The sequence below is a fragment of the Canis lupus genome, chromosome 1, assembly GCF_048164855.1.
Source record: "Canis lupus baileyi chromosome 1, mCanLup2.hap1, whole genome shotgun sequence".
NCBI classification, from domain to species: Eukaryota; Metazoa; Chordata; class Mammalia; order Carnivora; family Canidae; genus Canis; species Canis lupus.
Window position 1 is genome coordinate 84,172,646 of NC_132838.1, and position 27,597 is coordinate 84,200,242.

Consider the following 27,597-nt stretch of genomic DNA (forward strand, 5'->3'; position numbering starts at 1 on the left):
AAACACCTGTCTCTAAGAAAAATCCACACTGGATAGAAAACGTGGAAGAATAGGTAAGGAATTGACATATTGCGTCTGTGTAGGGGATAAGGCTGGCTAGGAAGAAGGTAAAGAAACTCCACATTTGTAACCCTTTGCCCTTTCCTTTTGATTTTTGGACCATGTATTACTGCATTACTATTAAAGAAATAGACTTTAAAGTTCTATAAAAAATATTGTATGAAAAATGGAACATTGACACGGAATAACCACAAGACTTTTTAAAGCATTACTAATTGATGAAAATATAACGCCATTTCCTTTTCAATATGATGATATGTTTTTACGGAATTTGTGGTACCTGGGCATGTTTAACTCTTCTGAATAAAGCAATCTTTTTTCTTTTAGCACTTTTTTTTTTTTTGTAAGAAAGATATACCGAGGGGTAGATAAAATTGAAAAAAAAAAAAAGTTATTTCCTAAGAATAATATTAAATGTTGGGCGAGGCACCTGTTTTAACTACGAGCTCAGAGACAAAAGAGGTGGAAAGTGTCTGTAGATGAAGAGGAAGAAGCTAAGCCTGGCATTGCTAAGGGCAACCCTAGGGGGCTACTCGCGCCAAGGCTGAGGCATTTCGGCTCCTGTGCCTTTGGGTGGTCTTCACATCTTCTTCATCCGTCTGCCACCACCGGCCAGGGCGGGAGGAGGATTTTCGCAAGACCCTAAGCACTGAATAGATGATGGTGTCTCTCTTCCCCTACGTAATTAGACACGGAAATACACTTAGAAAACAAATTAAACTTTAGACCAGGATGAACGCAAGACCTCCCCCCAGGTTTTCTTAACTAAACACTCCTAATAAACTCACCGAGGCTGAACTTCCTGCCGGCCCGCCCCTCCTTTCGCCTCGGTTCAGCTGCCCGTCCCACCTCCCAGCGCCCGCAGGCTCTTCGGCCCCACCTCCGCGGCTTCCCGCAGGTGCCGGCCCCACCCCACGAGGGATCTCCCCGGTCGCCCCGCCCACCTGACCCTTCGCCCCGCCCACTGGGCGCGTCGTCCTTCCGGCAGCGCGCCGTCGCCAAACCCGGCAGCGAATGAGCGCGGGCGGCGGCGGCCCTCCGTCGTACCCTCGCATGCGCATGCGCGCTCGTGCCGGGCGCTCCCGAAGACCTGGCGGAGCCCGGCGCGGATGGAGGCCTGAGGGCGGCGGGGGCGGAGCGCACCGCGAGCTGGGGGCATGTCCGCGGCGGGCGCCGTCTAGAGGAAGGCCGAGCAGCCGCCACCACGCTCTCAGTTGCGGCGAGACGCAAGCGAGCCAGGCCTCGGGCCGCGGCGGCGATGCAGCGACGGCGGCGCCCTCCGCCGCCCGCTTCTCAGCTGCCCGAGGGCTGCGGGGGAGGCGGCGGCGGCCGCGGCGGGAGCGAGGAGGTGGAAGTGCAGTTCTCCGCCGGGCGTTTGGCCTCGGCCGCGGCGGTTTCGGCGGCGGCGGCGGCCGCGCGCAGCACGGAGGAGGAGGAGGAGCGGCTGGAGCGCGAGCACTTCTGGAAGATCATTAATGCCTTCCGCTACTACGGGTAAGAAGCCCGTGGCGGACCCCGGCGCAGCCCATCGAGGTGCCCGCTGGTCGCGGCCGAGCCGCCGGAACGGGGGCGCCCGCCGCGCTCGCCCTCGCCCTCGCCCTCGGCCTCGCCCTCGCCCGCGGCCGCCACGCCTCCGGGCTCCCGGACCGGGCCGCCACAGCTGCTGACCTCCGGGCCCCTGAGTCACCTCGTACCACCTTAGCCCCCCCCCCCCCCCGCCCCGGCCCGGCCCGGCCCGGCCCGGCCCTGCACAGCCGCGTGCCTGCCGCGCCGTCTGCTGCCCAGCCTCGTGTCTTCCAACCTCAGGATCAGATTAGCTCTCTTGCCTTCCATCATCCCTCCTTAAAGGTTTGGCTTTGAGGCCGGTGGGGGTGACCGGAAAAGTGCTGTTAACAATTGCAGATAGAAGATGATGGTGGTCAAAGCGTCCAGTGCTGGGCATGATCTGTATGTGTTGTCGATGTCCTCCAACCTGAACACGCCGAGAACCCAAGTTCACCTACACGTGGGATGCCGTAGGACGAATTTCCCAAACTGTTGCCAGTTCTTGCGAGAGCAGCTGCGTAAGATTTCCACCCCAACATCCCCCCCCCCCCCCGGGCGCTTTGAACGTCCAGGCACAGTAGTGGTGAATGATGGCGCTCAAAGTCTTTAACTGGTGGGTGAAATTAAGGTCGGAGGTGGTCCGGATGTTCTAAAATTTGCTCATTATTGAAGAGGGAAAGGAGAGGAGGCACAGTAGAGGATCACTTTTTTTGATATTTTATTCTGCAAATATGTATCGAATTCTCACTACGGGCTGGGCACAGTGATGGGACTTTTAAACTTGCTTAACTTCCACTTTTTTTTTTTCTTCTTTTTAGATAAGGTGTTAAAATAGCCTAGTCACAAAATTATGATTCCAAGATCTGAAAGGGACTTAGATTTTTCAGGTAAATCTAGCACTTTTATTCGTGTTAAGAGTTGAGTTCACCGACAGCGATGTTCTGAGTCTGCAGTTGGAATGAGATAGACAGGAACTGCACGGGTAAAACTGTTCCCTTAGATGGGATGCTGCTGTGATTTATGCAAACTTTTTTTTTTTTTTAATTGGTTGACTGTGACCTCTTCAAGGGCAGGGACTGAGCCTTATTTATTTTTGTGTCACCAGTGCTTGGCATATGTTGTTGAAGCTCTATTTTTAACAAATAAGACAAGTAGTAGCAAAGAAATACATTTGTGCTTCCCAAATAGCCTGTAAGTTTGTGACAAGTTGGTAGTTTGTTACTATTTTGAATTTGGAAACTTGCTTAATAAAAGCCTAAAGTTATTTAGAATCTGATTGCATTTCTGCAACCTGAAATTTTGAAGTGCAAAGATCTTGATGAAATAATCTACTGATTAAACCCAGGCATAGGAACTGGACCGCACTACTAATGGAGCCCAAAAGGGAATTAACTAGTGTGGGGATTGTATTTAGTATCAACAGAGGGAGGAAGGCATACAACCATAGAATTGAACTTGATGCAAGTATTGTTGTTTGAAAGAATCACACAGGGAGGAGAAACAACCCTAGATTTAGGTGAAAAATCTAGAAAAGGATACTGGAATATGTCCTGGAAAGGAAGTGGACCCAACTAGTTAAAATGTGTGTTTGTGCTGGTTCCAATATACTAAGACTAATTTAAAATCGATATTTAAGATTAGGTATCAAATGGGCCTTTTTATTGGGGGGGGGGCAGGAACCTTTGACCTAGAAGTAGGGCTCAACTGTGGCAATGTAGAGAAGAGTTTTTATGTGCATATTCTAGTTGTTGTGATATAGTTTCCTATACTGTAATCCCTCTTTAGCAGTTTAATGTGAGATTTAGGATAATTTTATTTTTTAAAAACAATCCTTTTTATTTGTGTGTACTCTCTTGATGAAACACTTCAAACAGACTGTAAATATTGTTAAAAATATGCTTTTAAAAACATCACTGAAGGACTAGGGGTATGGGAAGCATTTTGTAGCAGAAAACACACTAGGTTGTTCCAACAGTTTATGATCTTCTAGACCTGCACTGTTCAATCCTGTAGTCGCTAGTCACATCTAGCTACATTAAAGCTTAAATTAATTAAAATTTAAAATTCATTTCCTCAGTCTTACTAGCTACATTTCAAATGCTTAATAACCAGCCACATGTGGCTGGTGTCTGTTATATTGGACAGTGCAGATGTAAGCCTTTCCATTATTGCAGTAAGATCTGATGGACAATCCTATTCTAAACCTTTAGCAAGTACTTCTAGATTTTAAAAAGCTTAGTTTCACTGCTGTCTTTTAGTGATTATATAGGGGATTTAGATTAAAGGTCAAAGGACAAGAAATGTCCTGATTAATATGTTCTAGTAATATGGCTTCTAATTTTGTGTTTCCTACAGGTTTTGCTTAGATGACATATTTTTTTTGAGTTCTTTATTTTTTTTTTAAGATTTTTTATTTTATTTATTCATGAGGGACAGAGAGAGAGAGAGAGGGGCAGAGACACAGGCAGAGGGAGAAGCAGGCTCCATGCAGGGAGCCCGATGTGGGACTCGATCCCAGGTCTCCAGGATCACACCCTGGGCTGCAGGCGGCGCTAAACTGCTGTGCCACTGGGGCTGCCCTAGATGACATATTTTGATTAAGGCAAAAATTATTGTAGCATTGTAGTGAATAGCAAAAAAAAAAAAAAAAAAAAGTTTTTAGGTTGTTAGCCCTAAAATACCAATCTTGTTATGAATGAAGAAAAATAAAGGTCTTCTGAGAAACATTCTACTTTTCGAAATAGCAGTTAGGTAAGATTTTAAAAATTGAGATGTAGAGTTCTTTTGTACAGCTGAAGGAATAGGCATATAAAGAGGTGAACAGATTGTGCAGGCTTACACAACCAAATTATGGTAGAGTCTGGCCTGAAATCCAAAATTGTTGACTAAAATTTTACCCTGCATTAGTAAGCAGAGATACTAGTAAGACCATTTAAAACTTGTGTTTTAATACATTTTAATTTATAATTTTATTTTATTTTATTTACTTATTTTTTCTGTGTGTGTGTTTTAATACATTTTAAAAATGGATAGAGAAGGGGTCACCTGGGTGGCTTGGCCAATTAATAGTGTCTGCCTTCAGCTCAGGTCATGATCTCAGGGTCCTGGTACTGTGAGCTCTGCATCGGGCTCCGTGCCCAGCAGCGAGTCTTCTTCTCCCTCTTCCTTTCTCTCTCTGATCTCTCTGGCTCTCGCTCTCTCTCAAATAAATATACACCTTCCTATTTGGAATTCTAGAGTAGCTCAACCGGTGCAGAGGAATGGGTCTATGACCTGGCCCTTGGCTCAGACCCAGTATCAGACCCACCCTAATGAATGGAGACTGAGTCAGAGTTGGGGTCACTGCCAAGACCAACCTTCTGGAGAGAGCTGAAGGTAGAGATACTCTTGAGCATATGGCTGGTCACTCTATTTTCTCCCCTTAGTTATCAGAAGACATGGCCTCTTAACTGCTGACTGAATTCAGAACCAAGGAGAGTCTGAAGGTTGTAAAACATTCTTAAAAGAATGTTGGAAGAGTTGGGAAACTTTCATTAAAGGGCCAGGCAATGAATATTTTAAGGTCAGAGGGCCTAGGTAGTCTCTGTTACAGCTATTCGACTCTGCCTCTATGTGGGAGCAACCACCATAGGAAGTATGTGAACAAATGGGCATGGCTACGCTCCAGGAAAAGTCTTTACAAAATGGACCCAGTATCCAGGGAGCCATAGTTTGCCCACCCCTGCCTTAAAGTACATTGGTTGTTTAAGCATTTCCAGAAGAGTGAAGTTAGCCCCATTTAAAATAGTATTGTAAAGATTGGATTTGTATCAGCTTCAGTAAGACCTCACTTATTTCAGGAGAGTCATTGTGGATGGATGTACCTTATGGACAGTTTTGCAGACCATTTTAAAAATCAGGGGTTAAGACATATCCTGTATCTCATAACTGTTCTGTTGTAGTTATATCACTTCAGTATCAGTAATTGACAGTAAATATGTGTGGGCTCTTCTGGCAAATCCATAACTTCCTTCAACTACCCTACAATCTTGGAAATTAGTCTTCATGGAGAATGAAACATGCCACCTTGGGAGCATAACATTTGTTGATTGTTATTTGCATAGGTTGAAATCTGGAGATTCAATATAGGGACAAAGATGAGACTTATATTTTAGAAGAATTCATTAGGTGTGGTAGATTTAATCTGGGGACAGCATTCCTAGGGAGCAGGCCTCTTAGGAATCTTTGGGAGACCGAATGAGGGTTTGGGAGAGGTAGTGATTTGCAGAGAGTTTATGAAGTAGAATCAAAAGGATCTGGGGCTTGTGATTGTGGGGTCTGTAAGAAGAGGTGTTTTACAGTGACTCATTTGTTTCTGACTTGAGTGGATGTATGGTATACCATTCATCAGTGTCAGCCATAGAGCAAGAGGTGCAGGGTTTTTTTGGACGGGCTATTGTGTGCAAAGTTCAGTTTGGATATGTTGAATTTTGAGATATGTTGAGAGGGAGATTGTGGGGCATCCAGTGCTCAGGAACACTAGAAATGAAGTACTCTTTAACCAATTGACTGTGAGTTGTAACCCTTCATAACTCTGCTGTTTGCTGTTATAGTCACTTTAAATAGTTCCTTTAGTGTCATCCTCTATTTTCTAGGAATGTAACTTGATTCATTTTCTAGGAATGTAACTTAATTCATTCTGAAAATGAATCTGTGTCAAGAGCCTTAAAAATACTTTTTTTTTTTTTAAGATTTGCTTATTTTAGAGTGAGCTGGGAAGGGGCAGAGGGAGGGGGATAAGGAGAGAAGCAGACTCCCCACTGATCATGGTGCCCACTTGGGGCTCCATCCCATGACCTATGAAATCTTGATCTAAATCAAAATCAAGAGTCAGATGCTTAACTGAGAGCCACCCAGGCACCCCAGTACTTAGCCTTTCTGACTTGGTAATTATCCTTTTGGGAATTTGTAGTAATTTCCCCCCCCCCCCCCAAAATATAGACAGATTTAGAACACAAAGTCTTATCATGTAGACAAGTGAAAGTATATAGATACCCAGTGTTTGGGAAATAACTAAATCAATTTTGGTTGCATAGATGGTATAATGAACAGTCATTATAGTCATTTGTCTTATAGTCATTAGAGAAGTTTTTTCTGATCTGGGAAAATTATTTTGATAAAGCTGAAGAATTACAAGTGCTTCTAAAAAGTTGATATGCATGTGAATCATTGGAGATCTTGTTAAAAGGCTACATTTCAGTAGCTCTTAGGTGGGCCATGAGATTCTTCATTTCTAGTGATCTCCAAGTGATGTGCTGTTCTGAGTATTACTTTTTGACTAGAAAGGCAATTAAAAAAACTATCTTAACAACAAGGAGAAATATGCCAAAAAGAAGTGATTACCTTTAGAAGAGGGATTATTAATAGCTTTTTTCCTGGAGAATTTTTACTTTACATTTTTTTGTATCTTCACTGTGAACATATATAGTTAAAACTACCACATTTGATCTATATTTCAGGCCCTGGGCTAAGTGATTTGTATGCGTTATTTTGTTACATTTTTAGTGAAATCCCATTGGGTTGGTAGAGGAATATAATGGTACCCAACCTTGTAGGGTTTTATGGAGATTTCTCAGAGTAATCCATGTTCAGTGACTTTTGTAGGGCCTGGCTTTTATTAAATTTCAACAAATAATAGCTTCTATAATTATCATCATCATTGCTGTTGTTATGTATTACCTTGTTTTGTATGTGAGACAATTGAGGCAGGGAGAAAGGAAGTAACTTGCAAAGGGTCTTGTAGCAAATAGGTGGCATAACCTGGATTTCAATCCCTATCTCTTTGACTCTACAGCTCACTGTTACACTGTCTCTAGGGGGACCAAAGCAAACATCAATGCAGAACCTGCCAGCTTGATCTTTTCACACTACCCTACCAATTCCCCTTTTGCCCCTGACCACCACAACCACCACCACATACCAGTTTCTAAAAACCTGATCAGGTTATTGCTTTACTCAAGAGCTTCTTCAGAACTTCTTTATTACTATTCAGAAATTAAAGAGTAATTTGGCATAAAAACGAGACAATTAACTTGAGTGAATAGAAAGATTCAGACAACCAAATGAAAACGTGTTTTTCATTTTCATTTAGTACAGAGTAAATGCCAAAGAACTTTGAGGAGAAACACATTTATTTATTTATTTGTTTATATAAAATGTAAAGAATGATACAATGAAAACCCATGCACCTAACACTTGGTTAAAAAAAAAAAAACCCTTTCCTTTTCCCTGCAAAGAACATCACTTTCTTAATTTTCATTTCTTTGCTTTCTTTGTAGTTTTTTTTATGTGTTCAGTCCCTGTAATATATTGTTTATTTTTATATAAAATGGAATTGTACATTCTGTATTTTTCTGCAACTTGCTTCTTTTCAACATATACTTATATTCATAAGTTTTATCCATATTATTGTGTATAGTTGTAGTTTATTAATTCAGTTGCATTCAATTGTTTGATTATACTGTACTTCATTCATTTTACTGGTGATTAACTGTTAGGTTATTTGCAGGTTTCTTGTTTGTTATATGTAACAGTGGTAATAGGAAGATAGTTTATGTTTCATGGTGCCCCTGTGCAGGAGTTTATCTTGAGTATATAATTGAGTATCTAATTGCTAGGGAGTGTGCATATTAAGCTTGTTTGGGTAATGCTAAATTATTTTCCGAAGTGGTTGTACTAATTTTGGCACCTGTCATCAATCAGTATGTGTATATAAATTCAAGTTGTTCCATATTTTTGGAATATTTCTTAATATTTTTTCCCATATTTCTTATAATCAGGCTTTTAGATTTTGCCCATCTGATTGATGTAAAATGACACTCATGGCAAATGTAATGTTCAGCTTTTAAAAATGATGTGTTTTTTTGTTTGTTTTCAGATTTTATAAATAGGTAATTCTCAAAGTGACCATTAGAGTTATCTGGAAACTTCTGGAATGCAAATTGTGAATAATATGTAAAATGCTATAGAATTTCAAGTTTTCCATTGTTTACTACTTTTGTAGTACATAAGATCCTTTGTGTGTGTGTGTGTGTTTAATTTAGCTTGATTGGTTCTTAGTTAATTTCAAAACATATATTGTATATTGTCAAGTAATTTCAGAGGAGTATTTTGCTATTTGATGGAGAAATTCAAAGCATTCATCTAGTTTGCTAAAAATTCCAAGTTTGGAAATTATAATCATAAAAATAAACTAATTGTACATTAATCTTCTTTATGTTTCCTTTTCCCCCTCCTAATTGGTGCAAATGTTTACTTTGCTAGTTGTAAAATATTTGTCTTTTGTTTGGTTGCTTAGAGAATTTGTTAAAGTGATAACATAAAACTTTCTAAGTTGATATCCTTTAAGAAACCAGAAGATTGTAAATGACAGTCTCCCAACATCATAAAGAAATAATTGTGCAGCAAGACAACCTTTAAGTTAGATTGGCCCTGGTGAGAATTCTTTTGCCAATTTAAAAAACACCTTTTATGTTTTAGCACCAGTATGCATGAGCGAGTGAACCGAACAGAAAGACAATTTCGATCACTTCCAGATAATCAACAGAAACTACTTCCTCAGTTTCTTCTTCACTTGGACAAGATTCGGAAATGCATTGATCATAATCAAGAAATACTACTGACCATTGTGAATGATTGCATACATATGTTTGAAAATAAAGAATATGGAGAAGATGTATGTGAAAGTTTGTTCTATTTTTATTTTAGGGTTTAACCTCTGTATTTTGAGGTCTTTATCTTTCTGGATTTCACTTTTATATTTTGCATGGGCCATTTGCTCTACTTAGAGAATATTTTCACTTTTATGCTCAGGCATTTGATTAGGCTAAACAGAATACCATCCCAGAAACTAGGTTTGTTCAGGGATTATTTTTTTTTATAAAAATAGTAAGATAATTATTGGCATATTGTTGTATGTTTCACATAATGTCCTGACTGTTCTAGCATATGGAGTTAGTGACAAGTTTTTATGACCAACTTTACTAGCTGTGTAAAATTAATTTCCTTTGCTAAATGCATTTTCAGTATCTTGTATCTGTTGATATTTATCTTTTACTTTAAGAAGTTATTTTCACTTATAAATCTCAAGGGACTGGCAGTAATAGAAACTGAAGTCCTCTTTTTGTATCCACAGGATAGCTACAGTTAGGCCACTCCAGTGTGAGCCTCTCCATGCTGCCCCATCAATGACCTGGAGGGACTTTCTTCCCTCTCTTAGAGAAGATGTCCCGTCTCCATAGCAGCTCAGTTCTGGTCCTCTCCTGAGTAAAGACTGCTTAATTATATGGTGGTTTCATGATTAGTGGACCTTAAATCTATTGAGGGTAGAAGTGAGACCACCAAACTCTTTTCATGTAGGATCTCAACCCTACATGAACCCTGGTTGAGGTGAGAGGCTAGTGATTTATCCACCAAACCATCTATATAGCCCCTTAGTAGCAAGTCTGTTTAACCATATTCGTGATTGATTCCTTGATCAGAAGCTAATTGATTTCTGTTTTCTAAACAGGGGAATGGAAAGATTATGCCAGCATCTACATTTGACATGGATAAATTAAAATCCACACTGAAACAGTTTGTGAGAGACTGGAGTGAAACCGGGAAAGCAGAGAGGGAAGCCTGCTACCAGCCAATCATTAAAGAAATTTTAAAAAATTTTCCAAAAGAGAGATGGTAAATAGTATCTTATTTTTAACCAATTTGTCTAAGATAATGTAAGCACTAAGTTTCTCTATAAGAAATTTCATAGTCCTGATTCATTTTTATAGTCACTGTGTGCCTGTATTTTCCATATATGGGTGTGTGGTGTTATACGTGTTCATAGATGCCTTGTATGAGGTTGAAGTTAATATTTTGAATACTCTCTACACTTAAGGGAAAATCATTCTGTATAGAAATTAATAAGGTTAAATTGAATGTTCGTTATCAGTGATGTTTTCTTTTATAATTTGCTTATGGCATCACAAAAAGCTGCAGGCTATTTGCATTTTCCTCATTATAACTAACTTGTAGATAGATAAGGGATCTATAGCTTAGAGATTCTTTTTTGTGCCATGAAAAGCTTAAGCAGTCCACTTTTCAGAATAGCATTGATAAACGAATAAAATAAAATGCATAAGGTTGCAAGATAACCAGTTTTGAATAATAGTTATCGAAGTATTTAAAAACCAGATTTGTGCTATGACATGCTTTGTATTTTGTATCACATTAAACAAGATCTAGCAGCAAGTATAATTCCTGTATTTTTGAAAATACCAGTGTATATGTCATTTTGAGAATCTCAACAACTTCAGAATAACAGATTCGTTGCATGCATTTTACAGCACTATATCCTTTCTACTTAATCACCAATTCTTAAAGTTTTACATTTTATTTTTTCTTCCTCCTACTTCCCTTGTTTCCCTGCTTTATGATTATGTCTAAAACTGCATATATGCACAATTATTACTTAAAGCATTTGAAAGATCAATTTATATATCATTTTTTAACCTCTTAATGCTTCAGAGTTTATTTCTTAAGAACAAGGATATTCTCTTACATAAACACATTGCAGTTATCAGATTGAGAAAATTTAACCTAGAATATGATTTTCTAATCTGTAATCTGTATTCAAGTTTTATAAAATTTTCCTGAAAATGTTCTTTATAACACTTCTCTTTCCAGTCTAGAATCCAGCCCTGGATGTTGCATTGCATCTCATTATCATACCTTAGTTCTTTAATCTGGAACAGTGCCTTAGCCTTTCTTTGACTTTTATGATGTTGATATTTTTGAAGAATACAAGGAAGTTATTTTATGGAATATGCCTCGGTTTGAGAATATCTGATGAAATGATACCTAATTGATTATCCTTCTCAGGATATCACATTCAGAGTCATACAGTGTCTATTAGTCCATCATTGACCATTTAATTTTGATTATCCATTTAGAATGTCACTTAGTTTCTCCATTGTGTGGTTACTGTTTCTCCTCTTGGGACTAATAAACAATTTCTGAGGAGATGCTTTAAGACCATACAATTAATATCCTACTTCTTCTCAGACTTTCTCCACCTTAGAATTGTCAGCCACTAATGATTCTTGCATGAACTGATGTGTCCTGTGCTGGTTATGGAATGGTGATTTTCTACCTTTATGATTATCAGTTGGCGTTCTACTGGATCTGTAAACTATTACCAGAAAGGACCAATGGTTCCTATTTTACTCATTGGGTTATGATCCATTACTGTTGGATTTCTGTTGTTGTTGTTGTTACCTCACATTTAGCACAGCAGGAGTCCCTTCAAGTTGGCTCCTATGTCTTTTCAAATGGCCCATTTTTTTTTAGTGCTTCCTTATTTTCTGGTACAGTAAGTTATTTCAGTCCCATTATGTATCTTCCCTACTTTAGTCCTGGAATTGGAGATTTTTCCAAGTAACTGGTTAATGTGGAATGGTATGTAGAAACCACGATCTGGTACTAGGCATGTTCATCGTTACTAAAATGTCACGGCTTTTGAGCCTTTTTTTTTTTTTTTAAATTTTTATTTATTTGTGATAGTCACAGAGAGAGAGAGAGAATGAGGCAGAGACACAGGCAGAGGGAGAAGCAGGCTCCATGCACCGGGAGCCTGACGTGGGATTCGATCCCGGGTCTCCAGGATCGCGCCCTGGGCCAAAGGCAGGCGCCAAACCGCTGCGCCACCCAGGGATCCCACTTTTGAGCCTTTTATAATGGATAGAACATACATGCATACACACATTAGAAAGCATTAATTCATACTGATCCCTTCAATTCCAATCCACCCCCCAAAGTTTCCATCTTGGCTTCACCTGTTCTCTATATCTGTCTGCCTTTTTCCACAGTGAGAACTCGGCTTCTGACAACATCTGTACATTGACTCATCCACTCAATCCACAGTACTCACATAATGGTTTCAGAGTTGTTATCTCCATACCACTATGAAAAACAAACTACTGGCAGAAGTTTAGGATTTGCTAGCAATTATTTTTTCCCCCTAAATGAAGGGTATTCACAAAAATAGGCTTCACAAGTTCCTCAAATTAGCTTTGAAGCAAAGCTTGCTTTGCTTCAACCCCCTCTCCTCAGTGTGATTGTGTTTTTTATTTGAAATCCAGTATTTTGAGGTTTGTTTTTGTTTGCTTTCAATTTTCAGGGTGGTTATGTCTTGCCCCCACACCACAACCTTGCTGATTTATATTTTTTTGATGGGTTAGCTATCAGTTATCAACTTGTGATATTCAGAAAAAGTGTATTCCCTTCTCTGTTCCTTTGATAGCCAATCTCAATCCCTCATTCTCAATCCCATGCCCCATGTAGCTAATCAGTATCACTGATTTCTTGTTTATCCTTCTTTTTATTTTTTTGTTTCTTATGAATGTAAGCAGATACAGGTTTCTTCATAATTACTTGTTTGTTTCATACACAAAATGTAGCAGCCTGTATACTTTATGTTGCACTCTACTTTTTTCCCCTAAATAGTCTTAGAAAAGCTACATTTCAGTTCATGGAGGTCTTCCTAGCCTTTTTTATAGCTGTAGAGTACTTCAACCAATCTCCTGTATTTGTTTTTTTTGTTGTTGTTGTTGTTTTGTTTTTTGTATTTGGTTATTTAAGTAGTTGGCAGTATCTTACAATTATAAAGTTACAATTAATAACTGTATACAGGAGTATTTTTGTACTGTTGAAAGTATATCTTTAGTATAAATTCTTAGACATGGGATTGCTGAGCCTGCAAGGTAAATGCATATGTAGTGTGGTAAGTGTGTTAGTTACCTATTGTTGTGCAACAGATTACCACAAATTTGCTTAAAACAGCATACATTTATTATTTCACAATTTCTGTGGGTCAGAAGTCTGGGCATAGCTTAATTGCATCCTCTGTGTAGGATTTCCGAGGTTGCAATCCAGATGTCTGCTGGGCTTTGTTCCTGACTGTGGAAATACCTGCTTTCAAGCTCACTCATGTTGTTGGCAGAATTCATTTCATTGTGGTCGTGGGACTGAGGAAGGGCCCTGGCTTCGTGTTAACCTCCTTGGAAGCCGAGGTGCCGCTTGCAGTTCCTTGTCTTGTGAGCTTTCCCAAAATGGTCATTTCATCAAGCTGTCAAAGAGAGCCTTTAGAGTGAGCAGGCTTTCAGTGGAGTCTTTTATGATGTGATGTTACCACAGAGGTGACTCTTGGTTAGGAGCAAGTCCTAGATCCCTGTGCATACTAAAGGGTGGAGATTATAAAAAGGCATGAACACTGATAGGTGGTGCCGACTTTACAGTCTGTGCCAGTTATTGCCACATATGCCTGTAAGGGTTGTACTGTTTCCCCTTCTGGCCAGCAATGTATGAAAGTACCTGTTTACTCACAGCCTTGCCAAACATTGTATTACCAAGCTTTTGAACTTTTGCCAATCCAATGGGTGTTGAAGTGTATCTTGGCCTACTTCTCATTTGCATTTCTCTTATTATGAATGAAATTGAATATCTTCATATGTGTAAGGGCCATTTTATACCTTGTTTTGAGAAATATAAATGTTTTTCCCCTCATTTAAAAAAGTTGAGGTGAAATAAGTATAGTAAAAGTGACCATTTTTTAGTAAACAATTTGATGGTATTTAGATATTCACAGCATTGTGTATCCATCATCTCTACAGAGTTTGAAAAGATTTTCATGAACCCAGAATAAATCCCATACCCATTAGGGTATGGGTACTCCCCATTCTCCTTACCCCACCTGACCTCTGTCAGCAGTTTATGAGGTGCCTAGATGTAGTTTTCTTTGAGTTTATCCTACTTGGGGTTTGTTTTGCCTTGGAGGGTTTGGGTAGATATGTATTACTAAAGACTATTTGCTCTTATTTTTCCCTTCTGGGACTTGAGTTGCTTGTATATGAAACTGCTTGACATCATCTCTCAGGACGCTTTCTATATTTTAATTTGGATAATTTCTATTGACCTAACTTGAATTTCACTGATTGTTTATCATGGCAGTCTGTTGATAAATTCATTGAAAGACTTACTCTGATACAGAATTTAAAACACCTGTCTAGTACCTCCATATACACATTTATTTCTGTGTGTGTGTGTGTGTTCACTCTGTGCTCACATTTCCCGTTTATATCATGTGATCTGCCTTTTCCACTTGATGCCTTAATGTATTTTTTATGATTATTTTTAAATCCTGTCTGATAATTCCAACATATGTGCTGTTTGTGGGTCAGTTCTGATGATGGTTTCTTCCCATAACAGTGGGTTACGTTTTCTTTCTGGTTTGCATGTCTCATTTTTTGATTGAATGCCAGATGATGTATGTAAAAAGAACAGTAGAAACTGAAGTGAGGGATGCCTGGGTGGCTTAGTGATTGAGTGTCTGCCTTTGGCTCAGGGTGTGATCCCGGGGTCTCAGGATAAGTCACGCATCAGACTTCCTGCATGGAGCCTGCTTCTCCCTCTGCCTGTGTCTCTGCCTCTCTCTCTCTGTCTGTTTTATGAATAAATAAATAAAATTGTAAAAAAAAAAAAAAAGAAGAAGAAGAAACAAGTGAATAGTATTGACAACTAGAAAAAAGGCATTCCCTGGCAAGCTGTGAGCATGGGGGGGGGGGGGGAGGGATTGAGTGAATCTTGTGTTTTTAATTTTTAATATTACATGTATTAGCTGCTTCAGTCACTTAAGAAAATTATCTATAAACCTTTCATCTAGAAATGTGGCAATGTAATGTGCTTTCTAGAAAATGAAATAGTTTCTAAGTTTTCATCTGATCTCACCTTTTACTTCATGTACATTGATTGAATCTTTCCTGCAGTAGATTAGTAGGACGATCTTTGCAATTTTAAAAAACACTTGGATTCTCAGTTGTGAAAATATAGTTACTTCTTCAGCACTAAATGAACTGCTACCGTGTCCACAGGAAACCATTGGTGTATTGGAATTGTCATCTGCAAAGGATAGGATTGGGGCTCTTGTATTGTCTAGTTGGCCTTTAACAGGTAATGGCTGCTAATCCATCTGGTTTGGATTTCTACATGGGTATGCCATGTAGATTGTAGCTGGGTGCCATGAAAATCATCCAGTTATTCTTGTGGACAGTACGTTTTTGACATGCTGTGCTATAGTTACCTGCTGAACACATAGTTAAAGGGATAATAGGTTCATTATAGATTTGTGATTCCTGTATCACTTAAAGCTTTCATTATTCCATCATTGATGGCAGTATGGCACTTTACTGATTTTCAATTCTATGAATATTTCTCCAATCAGATTTATAGAGTTCTGGGGTCTGAGACCCAGAAATAACTCTGTAAGTGACTAACATTGGAAGCACAGGTGAAATTATTATATTCCATACCATGTTATATTATATATATATATTATATTCCATTATATGCCATGTTATATCACTCTTTAAAAAAAAAAACAAAATAGCTTCCAGTGCTTGTTTTTGCATGTCCAAATATCTGATGTACAAGGTTCAGAAGTAACGTATGTAATAATTCACTGACTTTTTAAAAGATAGAATTTAGGAAGAAGTGTTTTTTTTTTTTTTTTAAGGTTTTATTTATTCATGAGAGACACACAGAGAGAGGCAGAAACATAGGCAGAGAGAGAAACAGGCTCCCTATGGAGAGCTCAATGCAGCACTCGATCCCAGGACCCTGGGATCACCAGAGTTGAAGGCAGATGCTCATCCACTAAGCCACCCAGGCGTCCCTGGAAGAAGTTTTTTAATGACATATTTTTCTAGAAAGAGGTTTACTTCTTTCACATTTCAAATACTTCAGCCACTAGAAGTGATTGACATGTATAGTACTCACTTAAGCTCTCGATTCACATTTTTAGCAGCCACAGACTTGTTAACGCATTTTGTATTCTCAGGTTTATCAGTGAGGGTATAGTATGCTTGGGGTTCCTAATTTTTTAAAATACTGACTCTTCATGGTTTTTGTAGTCTTTATTATGTTTGAGTTAAAGATGATTTGCATTGGTGAAACTGTGTAATCTTTGACCTTTTTTTGGTTTTTATGCAAGTATTGATTCTTTGTTGGATATATGATTTGCAAGTATTTTCTCCAATTCTGTAGTTTGTCTTTTCACTTTCTTGATGTCCATTGATGTATAAAATTGTATAATTTTGGTGAAGTTCAATTTACCTGTTTTTTTCCTTTTGGTGCTAGTGCTTTTCATGTCATGTTTATGAAATCATTGTCAAATCAATGCCATGAAGATTTTCCCTAATACTTTCTTCTAAGAATTTTTTAAAAAAATTCATGAGGGGGGCGGGTTGGCAGAGACATAGGTAGAGGGAGAAGCAGGCTCCCCATGGGGAGCCTCATGTGAGACTGGATCCTAGGACGCCAGGATCACAACCTGAGCTGAAGGCAGATGTTCAACCACTGAGCCACTCAGGCATCCCTCTTCTAATAATTTTATAGTTTTAATTCTTTGAGTTCATTTTGTATGTGGTGTAAGGTAAAGGTCTAACTTCATTTTTTAACATATGGATATCTGGTTTTCCCAGCAACATTTGTTAAAAGACTATCCTTTCCCTCATTGAATTATCTTGGTACTATTGTTGAAAATCAATTGACCTTACATGACAGGGTTTATTTCTGGGCTCTCTGTTCTATTCTGTTGGTCTGTACGTTGGCTCTTATGGCAATTCCGCAGTATTTTAATTTCTGTAGCTTTTTAAGTTCTGAAGTCAGGAAGCATAAATCCTTCAATTTATTCTTTTCCAAGATAGTTTTGGCTCTTTGGAGACCTTGCAATTCCATATGAATTCCAGAATCAGCATTTTCATTTTTGGAGAAAGGCTATTGCAATTTTGTTAGGAATTGTGTTAAATATGTCAACTAGTTTGGAAAATATTGACATCTTAACGATGTTAAATCTTCCTATCCATGAACACAGGATGTCTATTTATTTAGATCTTCTTTATAATTTTTTTCAGCACTGTTTTGTAGTTTTCAGTATAAGTCTTTCTTGACCTTGGTTAGATTTATTCCCTAAGTATTTAGTTCTTTTTTTTTTTTTTTTAAGATTTTATTTATTTGAGAGAGAGTGAGTGTGAGAGAGAGAGAACAAGCGGCGGGGGGCGGGGGAGGGCCAGAGGGAGAGGGAAAAGCAGACTCTGCTGATTAGGGAGCCCGATGGGGGCTTGATACCAGGATCCTGAGATCACGGCCTGAGCTGAACACAGCTGCTTAACCCCAGGCACCCTGTATTTAGTTCTTTTAGATGTTACTGTAAATGGAATTGCTTTCTTAATTTCCTTTAAGATTGTCCATTGCTAATGTATAGAATCACAGCTGATTTTTATGTATTGATTGTGTAACCCTGCAACTTGGCTTAATTTGTCTATTGGAGAAGCTTTCTTGTGGATTCTTTGCAATTTTCTACATACAGGTTCAGAGCATCTACAGATAGAGATGGTTTTCCATCTTCTTTCCACTCTGGCCAGAACTTCTGGTACAATGTTGAATAGCAGTGGTGAAAGGGGGCACCTTTATCATGTTCTGGGTCTTAGAGGGAAAACTTTCATTGTTTCACCATTGGGTATGATGTTAGCTGTAGGTTTTTAATACCCTTTATCATATTAAGGAATTTTCCCTTGATTCCTAGTGTCCTGAGCATTTTTATCAATAAAGGGTGTTGGTGTTTTATCAAATGTCTTTTCTGTGTCAAATGAATAGAACCTTTGTTCTGTTCATGTGATATATTGATTGATTTTCTTATGTTGAACTGCTCTTGCATTAATGACATACTACTATTGGTCCTGGTGAACAATCCTTTTAATATGTTGTTGGGTTCAGTTTGCTAATATTTTGTTGAGGATTTTTACATCTGTAAAAAAGGGTTTTACTGCTGATTTGTTTTTGTGACTTTTCTTTTCTTGTGATGATGTTATCTTCTTTTGGTATCAGGATACTGTTGGCCTCATAGGATGAGTTATAGGAAGTGTTTTTTATTTTATTTATTTTTAAATTTATTTATTTATTTATGAGAGACACAGAGAGGCAGAGACATAGGCAGAGGGAGAAGCAGGCTCCATGCAGGGAGCCTGATGCAGGACTCAATCCCAGGAACCCAGGATCATGCCCTGAGCCAAAGGCAGACACTCAATCGCTGAGCCACCCAGTTGCCCAAGGAAGTATTTTTTAAATTTGGGGTAAGTTTGAGAAGAATTGGTGTCCATTCATCTTTATTATTATTAAAGAGGCAAAGATGTCTCCCAACAAAGAAAAATCCTGACCAGATATTTAATAGAATTTACTTCTAAAACCATCTGGTCAGGATTTTTCTTTGTTGGGAGACATCTTTGCCTCTTTAATAATGGAATATTGAAGTGGCAATGTTGAAATACGCTTTTAATTTTCCTTTAAGATATGAAGTCTTCCTCAATAATGCTTGTTTTGAAAACTAGGCTTTAGTTGGAATAAATAGCCAAAAATCACAGAGTTTTTAAGGAATACCTTTGTTTAATAAATGCTACAATTCTTTTTTCTTTTTTTTAATTTTTTTATTTATTCATGAGAGAGAGAGAGGCAGAGAGGCAGAGCCGCAGGCAGAGGGAGAACCAAGCTCCATGCAGGGAGCCCGACATGGGACTCGATCCCCAGACTCCAGGATCATGCCCTGGGCCAAAGGCAGTGCTAAACCGCTGAGCCACCCAGGCTGTCCAAATGCTACATTTTTTTTTTTAAGTGCTACAATTCTTACCAGTAGTCTTACATTAAATATTCTACAACTGTTACAATTGTGATGTGAAGGCAGCTTGGGTGACTCAGCGGTTTAGCACCGCCTTCAGCCCAGGGCCTGATCCTGGAGACCCGGGATCGAGTCCCATATTGGGCTCCCCGCATGAGCCTGCTTCTCCCTCTGCCTGTGTCTCTGCCTCTCTCTCTCTCTCTCTCTTTCTCTCTCTCTCCCCCTCTCGAATAAATAAATAAAATCTTAAAAAAAAAAAGAATTGTGACGTGATTATTATGGACTTTTATAAACATTGATATATTATAGGATGTATTGTATTGTAGGATGTGAGTTTCTAGTTGGTTCTCTGTCATGCATATATCCAGTGCTCTAAAAATAATCAATAATAGTTGAATAGTCTGTAAACATAAAGTCCAGATCTTTCTCAAAATTCAAAATATATCTGTTTTTGAAAAGTAGGTTATAAAGTAAGGCTCTTTACAATTAGAATGTACAAAGTTTGTGTATATTTGAAAGGCTGAATGCCAAATGCCCATGTTAACATCATTTCTAGCACTTTAAACATGATTTTGTTCATATTCATTGAATCATGTATATTACCATGGTGTCCAAACAGGATAACAATGTCCACTATGCCAAAGGGCATGCCATTGTTAAAGGTACTTAGTGAACTGACACAGAGTATTATTTTACTGTTTTCTGTCTACTATTTTATTACCATCATTGCTACTGACAGAATGTGGGCTGATGAGAAAAGAATGAACTAACTCTTGATGATTTTAATAGGTTATTTTATTTTTTAAAGATTTATTTATTTATTGAGAGAGAGAGAGAGAGAGCATACAAAGGGAGAGGGAGAAGCAGCCAGATGCAGGGCTTGGTGAGCCGAAGGCAGATGCTCAACCGACTGAGCCACCCAGGCGCCCCCCCAAAAGGTTATTTTAAAATAAAAGAATAATTTTTTCAATTAGTTAAAACATACCATAGTGAGTGCTCAAAAATTTTAAAACTTCACAGAATTTAAAGTCTCTTTGCCATAACTTTTACCCAGCCACCCATTTCCCTTCCCTGAAAATAATCAATGTTATCAGAGTAGATAGATAACCTTTAAATGAAGTGTGCCAAAATATCTGTCAAACTTTGTTTTTGTGCCATTCTTGGACCCAGTGGAAAAATTTCATTATCTCTTACTATGTCATTTGTTTTGCTTAATTAATTTAGATTGATTTTCTTACAGTTAATAAGATGAGCTATCAAAAAACCTTAAAGAAATAAAGTTAATAAAGTCCATATCCATGTTAAAGTCATAATTTTGCCATAAAAAAGTAAACCCCTAGTCCTGAAAAAAGGACATTAATTACAGCCCTTCAGTATCCAGATTGATTCTTAGGTAAATCCTGGTCAGCTGGGTCATATAAATTTCCAGGATCCTGTTTATGCCACAGCAAGCACATGAGAATTTGATGTCTTTATACTTCAGACTAGATTTGACTCAAATTTGTGTCAGCTTTTGTTCGTCCTTTTTGAAATTTCAGTGAAGGCCTTTTCTAACCAAGCTGCGTATTAAAAATAGTATACTTAAATATGCATAGAATTAACTATACCTGTGAGCATTAAAATATTTTTTTCCTGTGAAAACACACTGTTTTGTTAGTTTGTCCAGTTTATCTCTGTTTAGAGTTTATTATTATTTTTTTAAGTAGGCTCCACACCCAATGTGGGGTTTGAACTCACAATCCTGAGATCAAGAATCAGATACTGTACTGACTGAACCACTCACACCCACAAGCAGCTTTGAAGTCACAGATTCACATTGTATTGGGTCTATTTGTTAATAAAGGAAATGTTTTTTTAATTGTGCTGAATGCCAACCATTTTGGTAGTTGGTAGCCTCTAGTCTGTTTGGAGTTTTAAATAGATTTGGACTGTACTTTAGTGAGCAGTTGATCATTGAAATGAACAATGTAATTTTTCTTGAAGTATGAGCTCAGAGTTTAAATCTTTTTCTCAAGTATGAACATAAGCACAGTAACTTTTCATGTCATGGTTTGAACAGTAATAATTGAGAGTTTCAAGTTTTCAAGTGACTTAATTATGTTATCATTTGAATTTAAGAATTTTGTGTGATCGAGGATCCCTGGGTAGCTCAAGCGGTTTAACGCCTGCCTTTGGCCCCGGGCGCGATCCTGGAGACCCGTGATCGAGTCCCGCATCGGGCTCCCTGCATGGAGCCTGCTTCTCCCTCCTCCAGTGTCTCTGTCTCTCTCTCTCTCTGCCTCTCTCTCTCTCTCTCTGTGTCTGTCATGAATAAATAAATAAATAAATCTTTAAAAAAAAATTTTGTGTGTGTGTGATCAAGTTTATAGTTGCTAAGGAAAGAAATTCTTAAGTTTGAGTCCCACCTGAAATGAAAAATCACAGCCGTGTGGAACCATATTCTTTTGTGAATCCTGAAAATTGTTGGACTGTATTTTTTTTTGGACTGTATTTTTATATCTTAATTTCACTAACCCATCCTATTTTAGAAGAAAATGAAGTGATACTTTGCATGTGGGAGAAATCTATTGTCTTTGCATTTCACTCCAAAAAGATACAGATATACTATTGACTAGATGAATGTATTATTTCTTTAATATAGTTGGTCATTAAAAAAAAAAAATATATATATATATATAGTTGGTCATTAGGGAAATATATGGTGAACTTTAAAGAAGCGTTTTTTTCCTACTTACATTAAACTATATAAATCATAATTTATGAAAGGATTCTCTTAGCTAAAGAAACCATTTAAAAAGAGAAAATGGAAGAAACGTAGACCGCCAAATAATGCAAGAGTGGAGACTGAAAATTTAGGTCTATCCCTCATCCTAAAAGTTCTCTTAGACCAAAGACAAATATTTATTTCAGATCTTTCAAACAAGATCCCAGCTCTTAAAGTTCAGGATTTCAAGTGCTTATAAATCTAGAGTAATAATAATTCAGTGGAAAAACAATTCAAGACTAATAACCCAGTAGAAAAATGTGTAAATAGTTCACAGAAAAAAATACAAGACCTCAATCTCATAAGAATATGCAAATGTGAAAACCACACTAAGATGACATTTTTCACCTATTACTTTGCAAAGTTTAAAAGTTATATATCTTACTAAGGGTAGAGAGACATACAGCTTGCTGAAGGAAGAATAAATCAGTAAAATCTTATGGAGGGCAACTTGGTAGTATTTAACAAAATTTAAACACATATCTTTTGACTCCTGGAATTCAATTTTGGTGAAGCTTTCTACAGATTCTTGCATTTGGAAGATCATTTATGCCAAGGATATTGGCTTTAACATTATAATAACAAAAGATTGGGAAAAAAATCTAAATGTTCTTAATTAGTGGATTTTAATACATAATGGTACAGTCATGCAGTGGAGTATTTATTCAGTCATAAAAGAGTTAAGGAAACTGTATATAAATGGGAAAGGTGTTTAAGATCCATTAGATCAGGGATGGCCAACTTAAAGGGACAGCTAGTATATATTTTAGACTGTTCAGTGGGTACGCAGCCATAGACAATTTGTGTGCGTGACTATGTTCCAGTAAAACAAAAACAAGTGACAGGCCTGTGGGTCATAGAAAACTTGGTATATAACTATAACAGAGGTATGAAGTGCTGAAATTACTGAGAAGTGAGTTCAAGCTTTGCCTGAGATATTTGGGAACGGCTTCAGAGATAAGGCGATAATTTAAACTGAGTTTCTGTGGGTATATAGCTCTAAAGATTAAGGTGAGAAAGTGTTTTTCTGGAATTGGTGAGAAGCTGTTTGCTACATGGGAGTTCTTTGTTGAGAGTGGATGAAGAGGTAAACTGGGATATTTTTGAAGGGACCAGACACTAATGGAAGTTTTAACCAATTTTCTACTTTGAATAAAAAATATTTCAACACCTAGCTCTTAAACCTTGAAATTTTGCCATAGTTACTTCAGGGTCTTGTTTTGTTTGTGTGTGGATTTTTTGGTATATTTTTTAAAAGAAAGATTGCAGATACAGTTGAAACCATGCCCTGTAAACCACACTGAGTATATTCTTCTCTCTTTCCAGAGGTAACAACTAATATGAAGTTGTTACTCTAATCTTGCTTTTCCATAATAACTACATGTTTATATACCTTTAAGCAAAACATTTTATTCTTTATATTGTGGAAGTTCATAGAGTGGGTTGTGTCATTTCACAATTGGCTTTTGCTCAAAATTATGTTTTTACTATTTCTCTCTGTGGATCAGCACTGGTCAATAGAAATATAACACAGGCCATATATGTTATTTTAAATTTTCTAGCAGCTACATAAAAAGCCACAGATAAAATCAATATACTTTAATAAGACAATTTATCAGAAATATTTCAGCATATAATCAGTATGTGAGATTATTAATGAGGTATTTTACATTCTTTTTTTATACTGAAATCTGGCATCTGTTTTACACTAGCAACACATTGGACTAGCCACATTTTAAGTGTTCAGTAGCTACAAGTGGTTAGTGATTTTTACTGTATTGAACAGAGAACTGGGATTCAAACAGAACCGAATGCTTCTAGTGCTTGAAAGTGTATACACTGCTAAATGCCAAAGGCCAGCTAAGTGTCAGCATATTGACACAAGAGAAGTATTTTGTGTGTTGGAACTTGCTAATCTGCAACTGCAACACAAAAATCATTCTGTGTCCGATAAAGGAGACTTCTCAGGAACATTTACTGCGGGTAATAGTTGGAACACAAAACATGGTACAAGCAGGATCCACAGCTTCTTTACATTCTGTGTAGGTACACACTCTTCATTTTTGCTTGTATGGGATAAACTGTTGAAATTTTTCCTGCTGTTATCAGGGGTATCACATTTGTAACAAATATACTGCTTCTGCATAGTTGGACCTTAATAACTAGGTAAACTATTATGCTTTATTTCCCCTTAGAATCGCTAGCAGCACCATTTGATTATTGAGTGCCATATTATAATGCCTCTATTCCTGGTTTTCTAAGTTTCAGTCAAGTATAAAGTCACATCACCCTAATGGTCCGTATGTAGACTTTATTTCCCTTATTTTGCACAGAAATACCTTCATAGAAATGCCCTAGAGTTGATATGGAGTCATAGCAGGAACTCCTTTTTAAAATGCTTTAGTTTTATACATATTCATTGCTTGATTTTTAAAATCTTTTTTTCAGTTCTCTGGTGTTTGTTTTAATGTATCTCCTTTTGTATGCCCACAGAAATCCTTTTGTCATACTATAGATAATTGATTGATCTATCATAATCTTTGCGAACTTTTAATCTAGGGCCTATTTTTTTTTTTTTTTTTTAATCTAGGGTCTTAATACAGTCTGCATTCCCTGGCTTGAGGACACCTTTTAGTAGCAGTTTTATACAGCACTTCCTGCCACAAGGTGGGGTTAGAGAGTTCTGTGGGCCTGTTTAGATTTGGAGAATTTGATCTTAGGGGTCATAAAGTTACTTTCCATAAATTGACAAAATAACTGTCAATTCTATTATTAACACAGCTTTCCCTTAGGGTTAGCATGTTTTCTAATTTCTTCTTGGTAGGTTTTTCTCAGCTCATCAGCCATCCAGACAATATTAGTGATTATTTATATAGCAATTTAAATACTCTTCTATGAATTTACTTTCAAGTCCAGTTACTTTTGTTGCATTATGTTGCCTTTTTTTTTTTTCCCCCTTAATCTAAGGTGAGAACAGCTGCTTGGGAAAAATGCATGTTTTGATTGGGCAGATGGGAACTGAGAAAAGAAAAGAGGTAATTCTGGGAGAGTATGGGTTTTGGTGGGTCTGATAGGGAGTGGAAAAAGAGAGAGAAGCTTGGGTGGGATGCCACAGTGGTAGGTCTGTCATACAAAGGGTAGCATAGAGTTCTGCGACCAGTAGTTTTTCAAATTCTTTTTTTTTTTTTCTTTTTTTTTTTTTTTTTTTTTTTTTAGTTTTTCAAATTCTAATACTGAAAATATGTATATGCTTTTGTGCTTGTTAGATAACTGATACAGGTAAACCACATGAGAGGATGTTACCCATTTTCTTCATTAGGAATTTAATCAGTTACATCAGTTAAAAATTAAAGTGTTTGCAGACAGACATTGTGTGTAATCTGAAATGAGAAAACATTTTGTTTTATTTTGGTGAAAACTTATAATGGCAGCTTGGCATCAGTTTGCTTATATCACGTATTAAAGAATGTCACCTAATCCTAATAAGCCTATTTATCAGAAATCATTTTTAACAAATTTTGATTTATGCTTTATTGTATATATAAAATTCAACAGTTAAACTAAATAGACTTTGTTAAAATTCTTAAACAAATACATATATATTTCAGACTGGATGACCCGGGACAAGTTCCCATGTTACTATATTCGTAGACTGAATTTTCAAAAGCCTGGGATGCCTGAGTGGCTTGGTGGTTGGGCATCTGCCTTTGGCTCAGGGCATGATCCCGAGGTTTCAGGATTGAGTCCCGCATCAGGCTCCTTGCATGGAGCCTGCTTCTCCCTCTGCCTGTGTCTCTGACTCACTCTCTCTCTCTCTCATGAATAAATAAATAAAATATTTAAAAACACACACACACACAAAAGTCCGACAGTTGTGTTTGTTTGTTTTTCATTTCAGAGTGGGAAATGCAGAGATTACATTATAGGGGCCACTAATAAAAGGCCTGCTGCAGTTTGGAGCACACCAAACTTAAAGACCATATAGTATAAAGATAGGAAAGAGAGAGGATTCTACATGGGGATAATTTGGAAGTTGGATTTGACTTAGGAACTAAATTTGGAGAATGCAGATAATCTTGAAATCTTTTTCATTGACATGATGACAGCTGATTATACACATTTGCCTTTAGTTTTCTATAAGAATATCATTTTGATTTCCTTAGGGTTATATTGATTGGCTGGAATTCCTGATAAAGTCCCTTGCTTTGCTAAAGTTTTTAGCTGTTTGGAAATGGATGGTGGATCTTACAGTGAAGGGAATTTGTGACTGTCGTGTGATGCTAATAAGTGAAGAGCAGTCTTGTTGTGAGCCTCTTGTTTGGTGTGATGTACTTTTCATTATTTATGCTCAGTTAGAAGGCAATTCTTCATTTTCCCTCCCACCAAATTCTTTTGCCAGTTAAAAAATATAGGACCTTAAAGATGTAACTAAAACATTAAAATCTACATATATTTTCATCTATTTAGTCACACAAACCATTGTATTAGTTACAGAATTTAGAAATAATGTTTTGTTTCACTGTCTTATAAAATAACTATGTTCAATCTCTGTGTATTGGGATCCCTTTGGGATAATTTTTCTTGAGATAGTTGTACAAGTGACAGCTACTTTAGGAGTATGAGTGTCTTCATAAGTCTTATTTAGGGCGTAAACCCTCATATGATATTTGAACTTATGATAGTTCCTCGCACCTTTATTTTTTCATTTATATTTAGAAGTATTTCTCTCAATTTTAAGAAGTCAGTCTTGAGTGAGCTTATTCTTACTGAATATCTAAGTTTTTAGTTGTTAATGTGGATTTTGTGTTTTGTTTTTTTCTTTCTTTCTTTCTTTCTTTCTTTGAGGGGTTGGACATAATTGCCTTATTTCATTTCAGGGATCCTTCTAAAGTAAATATTCTGGTACCTGGTGCTGGACTAGGAAGACTGGCCTGGGAAATAGCTATGCTAGGTTATGCTTGTCAAGGAAATGAATGGAGTTTTTTTATGCTCTTTTCTTCCAACTTTGTACTCAACAGGTATTTAATTTACTTTTTGCTGGAAATAGTGATTTCTCAGAATCAGATTGACTTAACCTATTTTTGAACAATTCTGAATTTGAAGATAAATATATAGTGTTTAATGATGCTATGTATCATACGTGTTTCTTATATTAAAATCAAGTTGCTTATACAAATTACCACTTTTAATCAGTTCTTAACACTGAAACAGGATGGATAAGTGACTTTTTAGAAAATGATGGGACATCCCACGAAACTGGAATGCTCCCTGTGCAGAATTTCAAGACTGTGCATGATCCAGGAAGGAGTATTTTCTCATTATTTCTTAAACTTCTTCACCCTTTTGTTTCTTTAGTAGAATAAGAGTTCAGTGTAGCAATTGTTACTTTTCCTTTAATCAGATTCTTATAAAATGGCCAAATATGCTCCTATGACTGAGTTGGAAACATCTCTCAGAATTTCTGTGGCCTTTAGAAAATAGTGGAAAA

General features: G+C 37.5%; 1 protein-coding gene across 4 annotated transcripts in view; it reads left to right on the forward strand.

Annotated features, from left to right (window-relative positions):
- The first annotated feature begins 1,148 nt into the window (after positions 1–1,148).
- CARNMT1 (carnosine N-methyltransferase 1) overlaps positions 1,149–27,597 on the forward strand; it is a 41,355-nt gene continuing 14,906 nt past the window's right edge. Inside the window, exons 1-6 of one of the 4 annotated variants that reach the window (XM_072837818.1) lie at positions 1,431–1,554; positions 1,963–2,123; positions 2,424–2,492; positions 9,124–9,319; positions 10,154–10,317; positions 26,987–27,127. In XM_072837818.1, coding sequence (XP_072693919.1) covers positions 9,131–9,319; positions 10,154–10,317; positions 26,987–27,127 — 494 coding nt within the window. In that variant the 5' untranslated portion in view covers positions 1,431–1,554; positions 1,963–2,123; positions 2,424–2,492; positions 9,124–9,130. Of the gene's footprint in view, positions 1,555–1,962; positions 2,219–2,423; positions 2,493–9,123; positions 9,320–10,153; positions 10,318–26,986; positions 27,128–27,597 lie in introns of all 4 variants that reach the window. The other 3 variants (XM_072837808.1, XM_072837828.1, XM_072837802.1) reach the window with 3 other exon arrangements.